Source organism: Rana temporaria, chromosome 1 (assembly GCF_905171775.1).
Source record: "Rana temporaria chromosome 1, aRanTem1.1, whole genome shotgun sequence".
Taxonomy (NCBI): Eukaryota; Metazoa; Chordata; class Amphibia; order Anura; family Ranidae; genus Rana; species Rana temporaria.
In genome coordinates this window covers 127,011,771-127,029,425 of record NC_053489.1, presented here as the reverse complement: position 1 = coordinate 127,029,425, position 17,655 = coordinate 127,011,771, and the positions used below count along the sequence as shown (strand labels likewise).

General features: G+C 43.6%; 1 protein-coding gene across 1 annotated transcript in view; it reads left to right on the top strand.

Annotated features, from left to right (window-relative positions):
• RIOK2 (RIO kinase 2) overlaps nt 1-17,655 on the top strand; it is a 62,641-nt gene that overhangs the window by 26,528 nt on the left and 18,458 nt on the right. Inside the window, exons 6-8 of the mRNA XM_040342644.1 lie at nt 13,099-13,290; nt 14,328-14,420; nt 15,504-16,004. Coding sequence (XP_040198578.1) covers nt 13,099-13,290; nt 14,328-14,420; nt 15,504-16,004 — 786 coding nt within the window. The remainder of the gene's footprint in view (nt 1-13,098; nt 13,291-14,327; nt 14,421-15,503; nt 16,005-17,655) is intronic.

The following is a 17,655-nucleotide window of genomic DNA, read 5'->3' as shown; positions in this document are numbered from 1 at the left end:
CTCACGTATGAGGCGTCGCCTGTAATGTCTCTTTGGAGGACTGGGCACTGAGGTCCAGCACTTTCGCTATAGCAGCTAAAAGTCCTGGTCAGAGTCCTTTACAAGGCCCAGGGAAGAGGTCTCCTTTAAATAGGAACCCATACTTATTTTCAGCCACTAGAGGGAGTAAAGAGCTGAGTTATTCTCAACTCACTCTGTACAAGTGTCAGATCCGCAGGACAAGCACACTTCCCCAGCTGCAGAGCTCTGCAAGGACGGCCACCGCTCCTCTCCTCTCCTGTAAGACGCCGGTAAGAGACCCAGCAAGGTGAGGGGAAGTCCCCTATGCTCCCAGGCAGCCGCCATTGTGGTGTAGGCCGCGCGCTTTGTCGGGGGGGCGCAGAAGAGGAGGAGAGTGAGGTTGGTCACGCGCGCGCCACTTTGTTTGAAAATGGCGCCCAGTCAGGGATCAGAAAGCATCCAGAGGTCAGCAGCTCTTCCCATGGGACACCGCAGCAGTTCTTTGGGGTCACGTAAGCTCTATGTGGTTGGTGGGGCACTACCAAATAGAGACACCTACTCTAGGCATGAAACTGTGTTGAAGTTGCATACTTAATGTGGATTGCTAAACTGAGCACAGTAGTATATGCATTTGTGTACCTCGGCTTGTTGCTTTGAAAGATGTCTTCCCTTAGGGTTCAGGGGCTAAGAGCAAGAAAGCAACGCCGTCGGAGACGGGAGGCTCTAGCTGTGCCTGCTGGGTACCTTCCTCCCCTGTAAGCCTTGACTTGCCTATACAGGAGGAGCCATTGCCACTATCAGGAGTTTCTCCAGTGGCACCTAGGACTGCATATGTCACTGAGGACACTTTTTTACTGCAGCCATGGAGAGATTAGAGGAAAAGATTGCGACTTTAATCGCAAAATCCTAACAAAAGGACAAAAAGCGGAGCAGATCTCCTTCGGTGCCCTTAGACCCTCTTTCAGAAAGATCTGCGGAGAAGGATGAGGATGAAGTAGAGGACAGGAATGAGGAGTTATATGAATCAGGGATATCAGAGGAGCCCTTTTCTGCTTCCCAGATGCTAAAAGCACAGGTGCAATGTTATGCTGAAACTGTGCGTACTGCATTCAGGTTGCCCCCTTCAGAGTTAACTGAATCACCTGTCTCCTCCCTGGGCTCATTAAGATCTCTGCAGAGTGCATGCTCTTTTCCAGTTCATCCGTATTAAAAAGAAACTAATTTACGCAGACTGGTTGCAGCCAGACAAGCGTTTCTCTCCTCAAAAGAGGTTTGACATTCTTTATCCTATGGAGGAAGAATTTACCAAGAAGTGGAGTTTGCCTGTGGTAGATGCAGCCATATCTTGTGTAAATAAGAACCTGACTTGTCCAGTGGATGGTGTACAGGTGTTTAAGGACCCTTCAAAAAAGAAGCTGGAATCCTTATTGAAATCTTCCTTTCTGCTGGCAGGAGCAGTTGCGCAACCTGCTGTAGCAGCGGTGGGTGTGTGTCAGGTCTTTAACCACTTAAGCCCCGGACCAATACGCTGTCTAAAGACCCAAGGTGTTTTTACAATTTGTCACTGCGCTGCTTTAACTGGTAATTGCGCGGTCATGCAATGTTGTACCGAAACGAAATTTGCGTCCTTTTCTTCCCACAAATAGAGCTTTCTTTTGATGGTATTTGATTGCCTATGCGATTTTTATTTTTTGCGATATAAACGGAAAAAGACCGAAAATTTTGAAAACAAAAGATTTTTCTTATAACAAAAAGTAAAAAATATCGAATAAACTAAATTTTAGTCAAACATTTAGGCCAAAATGTATTCAGCCACATGTCTTTTGTAAAAAAAATCGCAATAAGCGTATATTTATTGGTTTTCGCAAAAATTATAGCGTCTACAAACTAGGGTACATTTTCTGGAATTTACACAACTTTTATTTTATGACTGCCTATCTCATTTCTTGAGGTGCTAAAATGGCAAGGCAGTACAAAACCCCCCCAAATGACCCCATTTTGGAAAGTAGACACCCCAGGGAAACTGCTGAGAGGCATGTTGAGTCCATTGAATATTTTTTTTTTTTTGTCCCAAGTGATTGAATAATGACAAAAAAATAAAAATAAAAAAAAAATTACAAAAAGTTGTCACTAAATGATATATTGCTCACACATGCCATGGTTATATGTGGAATTGCACCCCAAAATACATTCTGCTGCTTCTTCTGAGTACGGGGATACCACATGTGTGGGACTTTTTGGGAGCCTAGCCACGTACGGGACCCCGAAATCCAAGCACCGCCTTCAGCATTTCTAAGGGCGCAAATTTTTGATTTCACTCCTCACTACCTATCACAGTTTCGAAGGCCATAAAATGCCAAAATAGCACAAAACCCCCCCAAATGACCCCATTTTGGAAAGTAGACACCCCAAGCTATTTGCTGAGAGGCATGTCGAGTCCATGGAATATTTTATATTTTGACACAAGTTGCGGGAATATGACAAACTGATTTTTTTTTGCACAAAGTTGTCACTAAATGATATATTTCTCACACATGCCATGGTTATATGTGGAATTGCACCCCAAAATACATTCTGCTGCTTCTCCTGAGTACAGGGATACCACATGTGTGGGACTTTTTGGGAGCCTAGCCGCGTACGGGACCCCGAAAACCAATCACCACCTTCAAGATTTCTAAGGGCATAAATTTTTGATTTCACTCCTCACTACCTATCATAGTTTTGAAGGCCATACAATGCCAAGATGGCACACAACCCCCCCAAATGACCCCATTTTGGAAAGAAGACACCCCAAGCTATTTGCTGAGAGGCATGTTGAGTCCATGGAATATTAAATTTTTTTTGCCCCAAGTGATTGAATATTGACCAAAAAAATAAATAAAAAATAAATTACAAAACGTTGTCACTAAATGATATATTTCTCACACATGCCATGGTTATATGTGGTATTGCACCCCAAAATACATTCTGCTGCTTCTCCTGAGTACGGGGATACCACATGTGTGGGACTTTTTGGGAGCTTAGCCGCGTACGGGACCCCGAAAACCAATCACCACCTTCAAGATTTCTAAGGACATACATTTTTGATTTCACTCACACAAATCTTGAAGGTGGTGATTGGTTTTCGGGGTCCCGTACGCGGCTAAGCTCCCAAAAAGTCCCACACATGTGGTATCTCCGTACTCAGGAGAAGCAGCAGAATGTATTTTGGGGTGCAATTCCACATATAACCATGGCATGTGTGAGAAATATATAATTTAGTGACAACTTTGTGCAAAAAAAAATCAGTTTATCATATTCCCGCAACTTGTGTCAAAATATAAAATATTCCATGGACTCGACATCCCTCTCAGAAAATAGCTTGGGGTGTCTACTTTCCAAAATGGGGTCATTTGGGGGGTTTTTGTGCTATTTTGGCATTTTATGGCCTTCGAAACTGTGATGGGTAGTGAGGAGTGAAATCAAAAATTTACACCCTTAGAAAGCCTGAAGGCGGTGATTGTTTTTTGGGGTCCCGTACGCGGCTAGGCTCCCAAAAAGTCTCACACATGTGGTAGCCCCGTACTCAGGAGAAGCAGCAGAATGTATTTTGGGGTGTAATTCCACATATGGGGGGAGTATGTTTTGCGCGTGGGTGTAAGCGTTACTGGCACTAACTAGCTACCTAGCGGCACCAGCGACACTAATACAGCGATCAGAAAAATGATCGCTTAGTGATGCTGGTAATAGGGGGTAAAAGGGTTAACTCTAGGGGCAATCGGGGGTTAAAACCTTTATTAGAAAATGTATGGGGGTACCTAACGCTATAAAAACCTGGCGGGCGAACCTCAAAAAATAACTAGCTACCTAGCGGCACCAGCGACACTAATACAGCGATCAGAAAAAAACGATCGCTTAGTGACGCTGGCAATAGGGGGTGAAAGGGTTAACTAGGGGGTGATCAAGGGGTTAAAAGTGTTAGGTCCAGTGTAGCCCCCTACCCCCCCAATAAAGGTTTTAACCCCTTGATCACCCCCTAGTTAACCCTTTCACCCCCCTTTTGCCAGCGTCACTAAGCGATCGTTTTTCTGATCGCTGTATTAGTGTCGCTCGTGCCGCTAGGTAGCTAGTTTTTTTTGAGGTTCGCCGCCATGTTTTTATAGCGTTAGGTACCCCCATAAATTTTCTAACGCTATAAAAACATGGCGGCGAACCTAAAAAAAAACTAGCTACCTAGTGGCACGAGCGACACTAGTACAGCGATCAGAAAAACGATCGCTTAGTGACGCTGGCAAAAGGGGGGTGAAAGGGTTAACTAGGGGGTGATCAAGGGGTTAAAAGTGTTAGGTCCAGTGTAGCCCCCTACCCCCCCAATAAAGGTTTTAACCCCTTGATCACCCCCTAGTTAACCCTTTCACCCCCCTTTTGCCAGCGTCACTAAGCGATCGTTTTTCTGATCGCTGTATTAGTGTCGCTCGTGCCGCTAGGTAGCTAGTTTTTTTTGAGGTTCGCCGCCATGTTTTTATAGCGTTAGGTACCCCCATAAATTTTCTAACGCTATAAAAACATGGCGGCGAACCTCAAAAAAAAACTAGCTACCTAGTGGCACGAGCGACACTAATACAGCGATCAAAAAAACGATCGCTTAGTGACGCTGGAAAAAGGGGGGTGAAAGGGTTAACTAGGGGGTGATCAAGGGGTTAAAACCTTTATTGGGGGGGGGGGGCTATCCTGGACCTAACACTAACTGCCTGACACTAACTGCCTGTCACACTGAAACTAAATGCAGTGATCAGTAAATGATCACTGCAATTTAGTGACGGTGTGACAGGGGGGGGCTGGTGGGGGCGATCGGGGGGTGACCGGGGGGGGGATCGTAAGCCTATGTGTCTGTGTGTCAGTGTAGTGCTTGTGTACTCAATGTGTGATGTCTCCGCTCCTCCGCCGGACGAAAATACCGGCGGGAGGAGCGGTGACATCGCTTCCTCCTCTGCCTGTGTTTACAATGCAGGCAGAGGAGGGCGGGGGAGGAAGCTGATTGGCTGGGGAGCGATCCGGAGGGGGCGGACAAAAACGAACTGCCGCCCCCGCATCCCGGATCGCTCCTGAAGATTACCGACCCGCGCCATGTACTGGGGGGGGGTCCCGATCGGACCCCCGACCCCCGTCAAGCAGAGGACGTACAGGTACGTTGATGTGCCTGTCCGTGCCATTCTGCTGACGTATATGTACATGAGCGGGTCGGGAACTGGTTAAGGACCAGGTAAAAGAAGAAGGGCTAAAGGAGTTATCTCCAGAGCAGGTCAAATTGTGGGAAAATTTGCCTAAAGCCTTATGTTTTACAATAGATGCTATGAGAGATTCAATCCAGCAAGCATCTCGTCTTACACTCCAGCTGGTGCACATGCGCAAAATTCTTTGGCTAAAACATTGGTTCTGCAGAGGCACCATGCAAAAAGCTTCTAGCAAACTTGGGGAAGATTTGGAGAAATATATCCAAAAGATATCGTGTGGAAAGACTACGCTATTACCAGAGAAGAAGAAAAACAAGCAACCTTGTTTTAAACGTTCTCTCTCCCCCCGGCTCCTTGTAAAACTACCTCCAGCCAGTGGCGACGGCATTTTCAGCCATCCACAAAAGCTAAAGAGGACCAGGCCCAGAAGAACAAGAAGCAGTGGGGTTCAAAGGCTAGCAAGCAAAACCCCAAAGCCTCTGCATGAAGAGGCGCCCCCGCTTGGCCGAGTGGGGGGACGGCTTTGTCAGTTTTCAGCGGCATGGCAGACAGAAATCCAGGACAAATGGGGTAGTATCCACAGTATCCCTAGGGTACAAGCTGGAATTTCGGGAGATCCCATCTTCTCAGTTCCGAAGCTCAAGGCTCTCCAAAGATCCTCCTAAAAAGAGCACTCTTCTTCAAATTACTGGATCACTTGCTGTCCCAAGGGGTGATCACAGAAGTACCCTTAAAGGAGCAAGGTTCAGGTTTTTATTCAAACCTCTTTGTGATTCCAAAACCCAACAGAGACGTCGGAGCCATTCTGGTTTTAAGATCTCTAAATCAGTTTCTGAATATTCGCCATTTCCGAATGGAAACTATTCGTTCAGTGGTCTCCACCCTACAAGGCGGAGAATTCATGTCATCCATAGACATCAGGGACGCATATTAACATGTGCCTATCCATCACGCTCACCAAAGGTTCTTAAGGTTTGCGGGGGAGCATCGCCACTTCCAATTTGTGGCTCTGCCATTTGGTGTGGCTACCACACCCCGGGTATTTACAAAGGTGCTAGCCCCTCTGCTGGCAAATCTCAGAGCACAGGGCATAGCGGTAACAGCCTATCTAGATGATCTACTTGTGATAGATCAGTTAGTGGCAGAATTACATCATGCTGTGACCACCACTATAAGATACCTGGAACATTTTAGGATGAATTGTAAACCTACAAAAATCCTCGATGCAAGCCCAAAGAAGAGTAGAGTATCTGGGCATGGTCATAGATACAGCCCAAAGCCGGGTATTGCTACCAGAGTCAAAGATCAGGTCGCTGATCTTTGACTCTACTAGAAATACGGACAGTATACTTAGCCCTCAGAACCTGGACAGGCAGGTTACAGGGCCACCCAGTTCGGATTCAATTCAACAATGCTACAGCAGTAGCTTACATTAATCACCAAGGAGGCAGCCGCAGCCAGGGTGCCCAAAAGGAGGTGAATCACATTTTGAAATGGGCAGAAGAACATGTCCCTTGTCTATCTGCAATTTTCATTCCAGGAGTACTGGCAAGCAGACTATTTGAGTCACCAGTTCATGACCAGGAGAGTGGTCTCTCCACCCCGAAATCTTTCAGGCTATTTGCCAGAGATGGGGGACCCCGGATGTAGATCTACTAGCTTCCAGGTTCAACAGGAAGTTGGACAACTTTGTGTCCAGGACGAGAGATCCTCTGGCCTACGAATCGGATGCTTTAACAATTCCGTGGAATCAGTTTTCACTGATCTATGCGTTTCCTCCAATTACTTTATTACAAAGGATACTTTGCAGGATCAAGTGGGAAATCTTAGTGGCCCCAGATTGGCCCAGGAGAGAGTGGTACGCCGAGATCATAAACATGGCGGTAGGAACACCTTGGAAGCTTCTGCACGATCTGCTGTCGCAAGGTCCAGTGTTCCATCCTTTCTTACAAAGCTAAATTTGACGGTTTGGCTGGTGAGACCCACATTCTAAAAAAGCGAGGAATCTTAGGTCCGGTGCTTTTCACACTTATTAATGCCAGAAAGCCAGCTTCCAGGCTTATTTACTACAGAGTCTGGAAAGCATGGCCCGGATTCACAAAGCACTTACGCCGACGTATCTCGAGATACGCCGCTTAAGTGTAACTTTGCGCCTTCGTATCTGTGCGCCGTGCCCACAATCTGAGATACGCCTGAAAATAGGCTTCATCCGACCAACGTAACTTTAATACGCCGGCGTATCGTGGGCGCATATTTACGCTGGCCGCAAGTGGCGCTCCCATTGATTTTCTATGCACATATGCAAATGAGGGAGATACGCCGATTCACAAAGGTAGTTGCGCCCGGGGCATAATATACGCGGTTTATGTAAGTCGTACGTCCGGCGTAAAGTTATTCCCCATATAAGAGGCGCATCTCATGCAAAGGTATGGACCAGGGAACACAGCCGACGTATTTTACGCAGTACGTGAATATGGCTAGGCGTAGGTTACGTTCATGCCGTAGGCAGTGATTCGACGTATCTTAGGCAGTTTCGACGTGATTCTGAGCATGCGCACTGGGATGCGCCCACGGGACGGCGCATGCGCCATTCGTTTTAAGTACTTCTATGACGCTTGGCCCATCATTTGCATGGGGTCACGTCTCAGCATGACTCACGCCCACTTCCACCTACGACGGCTTACGCCGAGGGAACCCAGCGCAGTTTGGGAGGCAAGTGCTTTGAGAATTTGGCGCTTGCCTCTCTGCGTGACGTCGGGGTAGCGTATATTAGATACGCTACGCCGGCATAAATATGCGCCAATGTATGTGAATCCAGGCTCATATGTTTCATGGTGTGAAACTAACAAATGGGATCCTCAAAGATATAACATAAGTAGGATTCTCGCCTTTTGCCAGCTAGGAGTAGATATAAAATTAGCCCTTAGTACCATTTAAGGGTCAAATATCAGCTCTATCACTCTTCTTTCAAAGACCACTGGCATCTCATTCCCTAGCTCGGGCCTTCATTAAAGGGGTACTGCGGACCAATCCGCCAGTCAGAGCTCCCTTATGCCCATGGGATCTGAATTTAGTATTGTCAGTGTTGCAGAAGCAACCTTTTGAACCTATTCGCCAGATTCCGCTGATCCTTTTAAGCAAGAAATTGGCATTCTTGATTGCTATCTCTTCGAATAGAAGAGTATCTGAATTAGCAGTGCTTTCTTGTAAAAAGCCTTATTTAATTTTTCATAAGGACAAAGTTGTATTTCGACCCCAGCCTGCCTTTTTACCTAAGGTGCTGTCTGCTTTTCATTTAAATCGGGATATTGTCCTGCCTTCTTTTTTTCCGGATCCGCAGACAGCGGAGGAAAGATATTTGCACTCTCTAGATCTAGTGAGAGCAGTAAAAGTGTATTTGCAGGCAACCGCTCAGATACGCAAAACAGACGTTTTGTTTATTTTGTCAGATGGTCTCAAGAAGGGACAAGTGGCATCAAAATCCACCATCTCCAGGTGGATTCGACAAACTGTTATTCAAGCCTATGGTTTAAAAAGCAAAACTCCTCCTTTTTCTGTTGGGGTGCAATCTTCCAGGGCGATAAGTGCTTCATGGGCAGTGCACCACTAGGCTTCGGTGACTCTGTAAAGCTGCAACTTGGTCTTCAGTCCACACATTTTTTAAATGTTATCAAATAGATGTGAAAAGACATGAGGATGCCACCTTTGGGCGAAGTGTACTGCGGGCTGCAGTATAGAGCTTCTTGTCCGTAGCGGCCTGCTTGATCTGTGTCTCTCCCCCCCCCTTCATATAAGGGCATTGCTCTGGGACATCCCATTATGTACTGATTATGGCTCTGTGTCCCGTGTACGATAAAGAAAATAGTATTTTTATAACAGCTTACCTGTAAAATGGTTTTCTTGGAGTACACCACAGGACACAGAGGTCCCCCCCCCTTCTTATGGGAACCTTTTTGCTTTGCTACAAAACTGAGGTACTTCCCTGATGGGAGGGGCTATATGGAGGGGAACTGTCTCTGGTTGTGCCAGTATCCAATCACCTCTGGTGACCATACAACCCATTTTGTAATGATTATGGCTCTGTGTCCCGTGGTGTACTCCAAGAAAACGATTTTACAGGTAAGCTGTTAAAAAATTAAACGTTGCATTTGGAGATTAAAGGTACGTTTTGTCACCATTCCACAAGCGGGCACAACTTTGAAGCGTGTAAGCAGGGACATGGATCTCTGTGTTCTTCCTGTCAGTCCCTCCCTCATACAGTTAGCAATCGCACCCAGGGCACACACTTAACCCTTTGATCACCCCTGATAACTTCTTCCCTGCGAGTGTCATTTATACAGTAACGGTGCTTTTTATTTTTTTAGCACTGCTCACTGTATTGGTGTCGCTGGTCCCCATAAAGTGTCACTTGGTGTCAGATTTGTTTGCCGTAATGTCACAGTACCGGTAAAAATCGCTGATTGCGGCCATCACCAGTAAAAACAATAAAGTCCATAATTCTATCCCATAGTTTGTAGACGCTATAACCTTTGCGCAAACCAATCACTATACGCTTATTGGGATTTTTTTTACCAAAAATATGTAGCAGACTATTGGCCTAAATTGATGAAGAAATTTGATTTTATCTTTTTACTGGATATGTTTTATAGCAAAGTAAAAAAAGAAAAAACATATATGTGTGTGTGTGTGTGTGTGTGTGTGTGTGTGTGTGTGTGTGTGTGTGTGTGTATATAAAAAAATTGATATACTGTATTTGCTGGCTTATAAGACTACCTTTTACACTTAAAAAAACTGGCCAAAAAGCAGGGGTCGTCTTATACGCCGGGTCAGCTGCTTGGATGCCTGCTGGATATGCGGTAATACTGCATGTAGCTTCGGCTACATACAGTATATACCGCTTAGCCAATCCAGGTGAGCGATGTATTCAAATAAATACGGAGCCTGCTTGGATTGGAGTAACAACCTCTGCCGATCATACAGTAGCCTGCACAGATTGGCTTTAAGAGTCAGAGAGGCGCATGCTGGTGATGTTACAGCCTCTGCCAATCCAAGCAGGCTTTGTATTCATTAATACAATACATCGCTTGCCGTGATTGGCTCCAGCAAGAAGGAAGAAGAATATGGCTCCAGAAGGAAGAAATATGAAGCGTCGGAAGCTTCGGAAAGGGGGGTCGTCTTATACGGTGAGTAGAGGCAAAAAATCTTAAAAGAAAGTAAAATTAGGGGGTCGTCTTATACGCCCAGTCGCCTTATACACCGGCAAATACGGTAATTGTCGGCCCTTTGTTTGTCATGCATGGTACATCGCACAACCGTGCAATTGTCAGTTAAAGTAACATAGTGACGTATCGCAAAAAATGGCCTTGTCATTAAGGGAGTACAATCTTCTGGGGCTGAAGGTGTTAATAAAACATCTTCTGAAAATGTGTAAATATGCTTCATCTCTGTTTTAATGAACAGCTTTTTTGTTGATAAAATATATTGAGGCGGCTATTGCTGTCTTATTGGTTAGAGAGCTAGAAGCATGAAAATCGGCTGTTTTTCTGTTATTTTGTTTTAAATTATATGCCACTAAAAGGTGTATGGTTGCACCAATTTAGCATAAATAAATGTATTTTTACTTCCTTTTGCTATTCATTTAAGTTTTGCTGCAGTTTTTGCATCTGCCACATGATGTCACTATAACAGTGTTTTGTCATGATTTTGACTTATTTGGCTAAATGTAAAGGTCATATTAGTACATTTAAATAAAATTGAGGTTAAAAGGTGCTCATTGAATCAAGAATAAAAATCAAGTGACAAGCTGCAAAGATAAATGTTTCAAAGCGTCTTTGTTCAGAGTCATGTTTACACTTGCTGCTGTAAGCAGTGTAGACCAATTAATTAGTAAATGTTTGCCTATTATGTTCACGTTGGATTTCCAGCAGCCATATCCTTGCTCTGAATAAATATGTTTAAATTGCAAATTAGTCTTTTTAAATAAAAAAAATTAAGAGGCTGATCTACTGATTTACTTGCATTGCTTCCAGTGCCTCAGAAAATGAATCTGTAATTATGCAAATGAATTTTCCACGTTAAATAAATGAGAACCCCGTTCCTTTATTTTGCTGAATGTGTCCCAGAGGAGGTTTAATAATTGACCTTTTATGTGTCACCAGAAGGCTTGCCACCAACTTAAACGACGTTTAAAAATTGTCTGAAGCTACAAGTGGACATCCAGTGCTGTTATATGCAGGCAGTTTTGTGATCTTGTGGTTTATTACTTCTCCATGCTTTATACAATGAATTGGAATCTTTGTTTCCAGGTTCTTTCTTCCTTATTTTATTGTTGCCCTGGCATCCGGTTCAATCCATACATCTCAGTCTTGTGCTGGTCCTTTTTGGATTTGTTTTACAGCCTCCTCAGATTCTGGATACGATAGTTCATGGCACCTGGCAAAAAAATCTATTCATTTGGCATTAGGAGAATAATTGCCTGTATTTCATTAAAGTGGATGTAAACCCCAAAAACTTTTTTTGTTTTTGATGTCACAATGTAGAGTATAAGATTCCCTATCATCTGTGCCCAGTCTTGGCACACAGAGTTAATCCAGCGCTGAGCAATCCTCTTTTAATGTTCAGTGAAAATTAACAGAATTCCAGATAAAAACTTGCCAAATTATAAAGTCCGTTTCTCTGTTCTTGCTTTGTGTTACAGTTTATTTACATATCCTGGTAATATACAATGAACTTTGGATCACCTCATATTATGATAAACATAACATAACATATGATAAACATGTCCAAGCTCTACATATGTAAATAACCTGTAACACAAAGCAAGAACAGAGAAACGGACTTTATAATTTGGCAAGTTTTTATCTGTAATTCTGTTAATTTTCACTGAACATTAAAAGAGGATTGCTCAGCGCTGGATTAACTCTGTGTGGCAAGACTGGGCACAGATGATAGGGAATCTTATACTCTACATTGTGACATCAAAAACAAAAAAACAATTTTTTGGGTTTACATGAATCTGGTTTCTGTTAATATTTTAATCACCATACAGAAGAATTTTACCCATAACAACTTGATAAAATTTAATGTTTAGCAAGGAACATACATTCATAATTATGCTACCAAATATAGTATGTGCTGTAAATTGCTTCCAGCATTGCTCCTGTTTCTTCTTGCTGAAGCCCAGAGCCCCTAAACAGAAGTTAATCATAAAGTGCAACTAAACCCATCTATTAAACGGTTTAAAAAAAGTTATATTCTTGGAATGCTGGGATTGCCAACTCACCTTTGTTTGCGTCCTTAAGCCCTGGTTCACACTGGGTACGATTTGGAACAATTTGAGATGCGATTTGACATGTCAAATGGCATCTCAAATCGGCGGCATTTGCCGGCAATTGTCGGCAATGGCACTGTCCTAATCAGTGCGACACCGCATCTGCGATTTCAAAAAGTAGTTCCTGTACTACTTTTTGCTTTTTCGGGCCGCGATTTACATTAAATTGCGGCCAAAATCGCGCATTTTACCGCGATTTTGAATTCGCAGCAGTGTGAACCTAGGCTAAAGTATAGCTTTAGTCAGAAAATTAAAGTGATTGTAAAGTCTTGTGTGGTTTTGTTATTTAAAAAAAAAAACACGTTATACCGTATATATAAGTTTAGCAAACGACCTTATTGAGATTCTAGCATTTTTTTTCCCCCTAGTCCACTGAAGTGGTTTTATTGTCTCAATCCACCAGTGGGTGGGAATCTCACTATAGGGACCCTGAGAGCAGTAACATCCTGACTCTTGCTTGTCTCCATTATATTCGGATAAAGGAACGTTTTGGCTGGAGCAGAGCTTTAATTGTAGAATCGGGGCATCCTAACCTTTTTTGTTTCCTACTGTTAGGTGCCAGATTCGTCACTTGGAAGACCCGGAGTCATTGTACAGCGAGTTAATGGAACTCATTGTCAAACTTGCTAATCATGGCTTGATCCACGGAGACTTCAATGAGTTTAATATCATGTTGGATGATGAGGACCATGTCACCTTGATTGATTTCCCACAAATGGTGTCTACATCTCATCAAAATGGTGAATGGTGCGTATTATCCTGTTAGAGTAGCGATATCAGAGGCTGTTCCCTTTTAAGCCTACACTGACATGAGATGTCCTTGACTTAATGAAATGCAGCATTTTAGGTAATGCTTGAACTAGCGACCATTTACTGCTACATTATTCATGACAACATCAGCTACTTCCTAATGGCATCATTTTTCTTTGTCTAGTAGAATCTTGGTAAAAACATAGATTTAGCAGCACTGCCAAGAATATGCTCAAGTGATTCATCAGCTTATATTTGAGCTGCAATAGACCATTTTAATGTCGTGTATAGGGCTGCAACTAACGATTATTTTCATAATCGATTAGTTGGCCGATTTATTGTTTTGATTAATCGGATAATAGCCTTAAAAATTGCATTTTTAATATTTTTTGGGCCAATTTATTGTTGGGCAGATAACAAAACACAAATTGCCGCAAAAACACATTACATGCTTTTCTGCAGCTTCTCCATTGAAGTATATTGAATCAAAAAAAACAAAATAGCACATTTTTGCGTTAAGTCCTTGCCCTTTCCAAATACGCAGCAGCTGAAAAAAAATCATGGATGTAAACGTGTCCCATAGGAAAACATGTAAATGAACTGTAGTGTGTTTCTGCAAAAAGCACCAAAAAACACAGAGGTGTGAAACCCAGGCCTGAGATGTTTAGTAACAGAACGGGGTTAAAAAAACAAAAATAAGTACAAAAAGAGAAAATAATCGCTACTGTAAGGGGTTCATTTTTTTACTGTGGGACAGTGAAAGTAATATTTACAGTAGCGATTTGCTTCTTTGTGCTATAAAGGGCAAATTTTTTTTTTAACCCCATTATGTTACTGGCCGATTTAAATCGATTATGAAAATTTTAATCGATTAATTTCATAATCGATTATTTGTCGATTAATCGATTAGTTGTTTCGGCCCTAGTCGTGTATCCGTGATCATCACTGAGAAGAGACCAATATAGTTGTAGATTAGAAGAAAATTGGAGTTGTCTGGAGCACATATGTTTTTTCCTTTTCTTCCTGTTTTTTAGGTATTTTGACAGAGATGTGAAATGTATTCGAGATTTCTTCCTAAAGCGCTTCAATTATGAAAGTGAACTTTTCCCAACTTTCCGGGATATCCAGTAAGTACAAGCTTTCTCCTTATAATTGCTTTGGAAATACTCGTACTTGTGTACAGTCTTATCCTTTACTCCTCCAGCACTTCACTTGCTGCACACCGTTACTCCTCCAGCACTTCACTTGCTGCAGCCTGTCGCTCCTCCAGACTAGCTATCACTGCATGGTTGGGCCTGACATTACTTCAGCCAGGCCTCGGTGAACTGCCTTTTGCAGGCAGAGTCCTCTGGCCCTTGTGGTGTAGAATAGTTCAGGTGCTAGCTGTCATCTATTCAGCTACCACTCCCAGATAGCTCTCTTCAGGCCCTTCCTACCACCCTGACTGCAAAGATCTCTTTCCATTGCCCTTTCCTCTGCCCTTTCCTCAGCCCTTTCTCAAACTGCAATCTCCCAGTTCTATCAGGCATGCCTCCCCAGTCCTCCTGACTGTGCTCACTCACCAGCCCTCCTGGCTGTGACCAGTTGTCCTCCCTGGAGACTTATAGAAGTGTTCTCTCTCGCTGTCCTCTCTTCTTGTGTGCCTCTTTTCAGGATCTCTTCACTCCTGCATGCACCCGAGCCCTAGCCCAGGGTCACAACCTCCCCTCCCCCAAGATTGAGGAACTCGACCTGGGCCCCAACAGCCTCCACATTTTCTCACTCCAGCTCTGCCACCCGATGGCTCCTCCCACAGCTGGGCTGACCCCAGGTATTTAAGGATATCTGCCCCCTGCCAATCCGAGGTGGTCAAGGCTCCTCAAGATATCCCAGTGGGCTCCACCTCTCCTTCCCTCTCCTTCCAGCACTTTCTAGAAGAAAGAGGCAAGTGACAGTGATGCTACCTGTGAGTCACCCAGCCCTGCCCTGAGCCACTTTCAGCCCAGAATGCAAACAAACAGGCCTATCCACCAGCTAGGCCTGCCTAAATTGATGTAGCCACATTTGAGTTATTGGCATTAGAATAATTTACACTGCTCTTATTTGGATCCATCACAATCCTAGATATTTAGTTTGCCCCTTCAGTATTGTACACCTCATGGTCTCTCCAAATGTTGTAGCTGTTGGATACAAGTTATTTTGCCTTTTACTTTCAATTATTTTCTTTTTAGGAAAGAATGCTCTCTTGATGTGGAGATTTCAGCTAGTGGCTATACAAAAGAAATGCAGGAGGATGATGATCTCTTACAGCCAGAGGGCCCAGATTGTGAGACGCAAGATGCAGACAGTACTGGTCCACCAACTGAAGATTTTCATTTAGAACCTAATCTCGATAACAATAATGACAAGAGCTTATCTGAAGCTATGCATGGCACGTCCCTGAGTGATTCCGCTCCTGCTTCTGAACCAGAATACAGAAATGACAAAAGTATAGACTTGTCAGACTTTCATAGTGCTTTGGCAGAACTAGAAGGTCAGACTGGGGATGACAAACACAAGTCTATTACAGAAAACCCTGTAACTGCTGATGATGATGAAAACAGACTTAAAAAGGGAATTTCGGATGATGATGATGTTGAAAGTCAAGACGGTGATGAGGAAGATGAACATGGAGATGAATGTCCGGATCTTGTAGTTCTTTCTGGGGCAAATAAAGAATACAGACCCTTCAGGTAATTGACTGAGGCCTTGTGATGATGGAAGATTGTATAGCCAGTTTATAACATTAGAAGAACCTCTCTGTACAGTTCCGTAGAGCCACACAAGCTTTCATTTCTGCCCCTCAATTCTCCCACTCTGAGTTCTACTTTGCAGATAATTGTAGTTGCCTAGAATCAGGACCAATCCTTATACTTGCAACCTTTGTGAAGGATGCATTCAATATGACTCGATTACATGATTGCTTTTTATGTCTGTCTGGTGTAGGCCTGAGTTTATTACTGATCTGAAATGAGATGCATTGTCGTCTATGGGACATTGCACACAACTGAGAAAGATCAGTAATACAGTGACTAGTACTAGAAAATGTTACATTTAAAGCGGTTGTAAACCCTCCTATCTTTTCCAGCCAAGGAAGCTGCCATCTTGGCCTTTGTTCAATCTTCAACTGCCATGAAGCTGCACATGTGATCAGTTATGACACCAGCCATTGGATGGTTTGACAGTTTGGTTGAGAGCACAACCAATGTGCAGTTAGCATTCCCGGCATGCCGGGAATGTTAACAGTTTTTTTAAGTGTTACATCGATGGGTTTACAACCGCTTTAAGTGCAGTCATTACAATACTGGCAATGAAGAAGAATTTTACTAGTTTATATGCTTGCACACCTTTACTCAACATTACTTGGATCTTTACAGTTTTTGGCCCCATGCACATGGACGTCACAAATTCCTGAATAAACATCAGTAAATTATGGTGCAAGGGGCCTTAATGTAAATTTTTGGTCTTACATTTGCTGATTTTATTGCAAAAGAGACAGTGCATGTTGCATCTGCAATAAAAATTCGAAAAATCAGATCTGTCAGTGTATCTGTGTACCCGTACATCCCATACGGGCATGCAAATTCACTGACCGGTCTAAATCAATGAGCTATAAGCCCACAACCACAAAGGATGTCAGGGCTTGTAGTTCATTCACACACAGAGCTGTTTGAAGGAATGACGTGGCAAGTGGGCAGAGCCCTGCATAGAAGCGCTGATTTTAAAAAGTGACAGCTAGTATGTGAGCAAGTGTTAAAATGCAGATTTTTGTCTGGAGGGCAGTTATACTTATCCATGAAGTGGGGCTCCCCTGGCATTCACCACACTTCAAGGCCTTCCAGCTCTAAAGGTTGTAGGCAGGCTCTCCATTTCTGCACTAACCATGCAGGAATGCTGGTCCTGCATTTCATATGAGATCGGAATGCCTGCAATCAACCAGTGCTGCAATTCAGCGGAAGCCTGCAGGAGCGAGGGATGTGGTACGTATAGCTGCTTTTTCGGGTTAAAACAAGCATTCAACCCTTGCAGTTTTGGAGAGAGGGGTCACTTTGAGGAGGGTCCAATAATAATTTGCCTTCCGCTTTAAAGTGGTATTAAATGTTTGGCTTTTTTTTATTATTATTTTTATAACAAACATGTTCTACTTACTTGCCTGCTTTGTGTAATAGTTTTGCTCAGGGCAGCCCAATCGTCCTCTTCTTGGGTTACCGGCTGGCGCTCCTGGCTCCTCCTCCTTGACCAGCACCCCCAATAGCAAGCTTCTTGCTATGGGGACACTGGTGCGTCCTTGTTCCCGAGCCCTGCTCTATGTGTCCATAAGACACACAGAGCTCTGCCCCCTCC